This window comes from Trichinella spiralis (genome assembly GCF_000181795.1).
Source record: "Trichinella spiralis strain ISS 195 chromosome Unknown Scfld3962, whole genome shotgun sequence".
Taxonomy (NCBI): Eukaryota; Metazoa; Nematoda; class Enoplea; order Trichinellida; family Trichinellidae; genus Trichinella; species Trichinella spiralis.
The window spans coordinates 1-1,131 of record NW_003530901.1 but is presented as its reverse complement, the minus strand read 5'-3'; the positions used below and the strand labels follow the sequence as shown (position 1 = coordinate 1,131).

The 1,131-nt window shown below is 31.1% G+C and overlaps 1 protein-coding gene across 1 annotated transcript; it reads right to left on the bottom strand.

The window, feature by feature from the left end:
* Positions 1-92: 92 nt before the first annotated feature.
* Tsp_14644 (conserved hypothetical protein) lies at positions 93-1,104 on the bottom strand. Its single transcript, XM_003367618.1, has 4 exons — positions 1,076-1,104; positions 761-802; positions 233-398; positions 93-197 (listed from the first exon to the last, which is right to left on the bottom strand). The coding sequence occupies exons 1-4, from the start codon at positions 1,102-1,104 to the stop codon at positions 93-95; spliced, it is 342 nt and encodes a 113-aa protein (XP_003367666.1).
* Between the last annotated feature and the right edge of the window lie 27 nt (positions 1,105-1,131).

The window sequence follows — 1,131 nt, the reverse complement described above, 5'->3', positions numbered from 1 at the left end:
AAAATTTAAAATGGGACATATTATAAAGAAAAAAAATGATTTTTAAAATGTGAATATAAATAAAAAAAGATAAGAAGGAGGTTAAAGAATCATCAGGCAATAGTTAGACGTGAGGTTTCAGCACCGGAACCCGGCCTTGGGTTGTGCATCACGATTCTTTTCTGGAAGTTGTCACCGGCTCGATTAGCATCAATTTTCTATTAAACTTTGGATCTTTTCCCATTGCGACAACCTTACCAAACGCCATTTCTTTCTCTTTAGGACAATACAAATATTCTCCACGTTGAAGATTGGAAAAAGATGCAGATGGAACCACATTAAAACGGTTGGCATTTCTCATAGTTTCACGGCGCAAAGCAGCGGGATTTTTCCAAACTTTCCTTATTTTTCTCACCCTTCTGAACAGCGAAAACAAGTGGAAAGCGATTGCAAAGATTGCGATAAATAAGATCACAGAAGCGATCACAATCGCAAACGGAAACCGCTTTTCAAACAACCAATCAAAATTCAGAAACTGGAACATTTCTAAAAGAGAAAGAAAATTACAAAATTTTGCCTTTTCAATTGTTCACTTACTTGACATCAGAGGAGCGTTCTGTTTGTCAAAAAAAGGCAAAACTGATTGCAAATCCCGTTAATCGCTATTTATATATATAGCAAGAGTTTAATCTACTTTAAACATTTTTCGTTTAACCTTTTTGCTACTTTGTTTAAATTTACCAACAATGTATATATATATATATATATACTTTAAACTTACTTTAAAGTAAATAACAATTTAGGTCTGTTACGTACCATTACTCTAAAGTAAATAACAATTTATGTCTTTTAAATGAGTATACGAATTTTTCAGAAAACAATCAATTTTCAACAATTGGACAAAATTCAAATATAATTTGAAACCAAAATGATTATTTCTATAGCTTGAAAAAGTAAATGAAATCCATCAACACTAGGTTAATTACAATGAAGTAAATGGACACATTTAGAAACTTTGATTCGTATAAATGCTAAATTGAACAATGTTTTTTGAAGTTGAACAGCGCAGCAATTTTATTTATAACGTTGAATTTACGCGATTTTATTTTCAATAGCTGTACACATGTGAATAATAATCGTAACTTCTAGGGA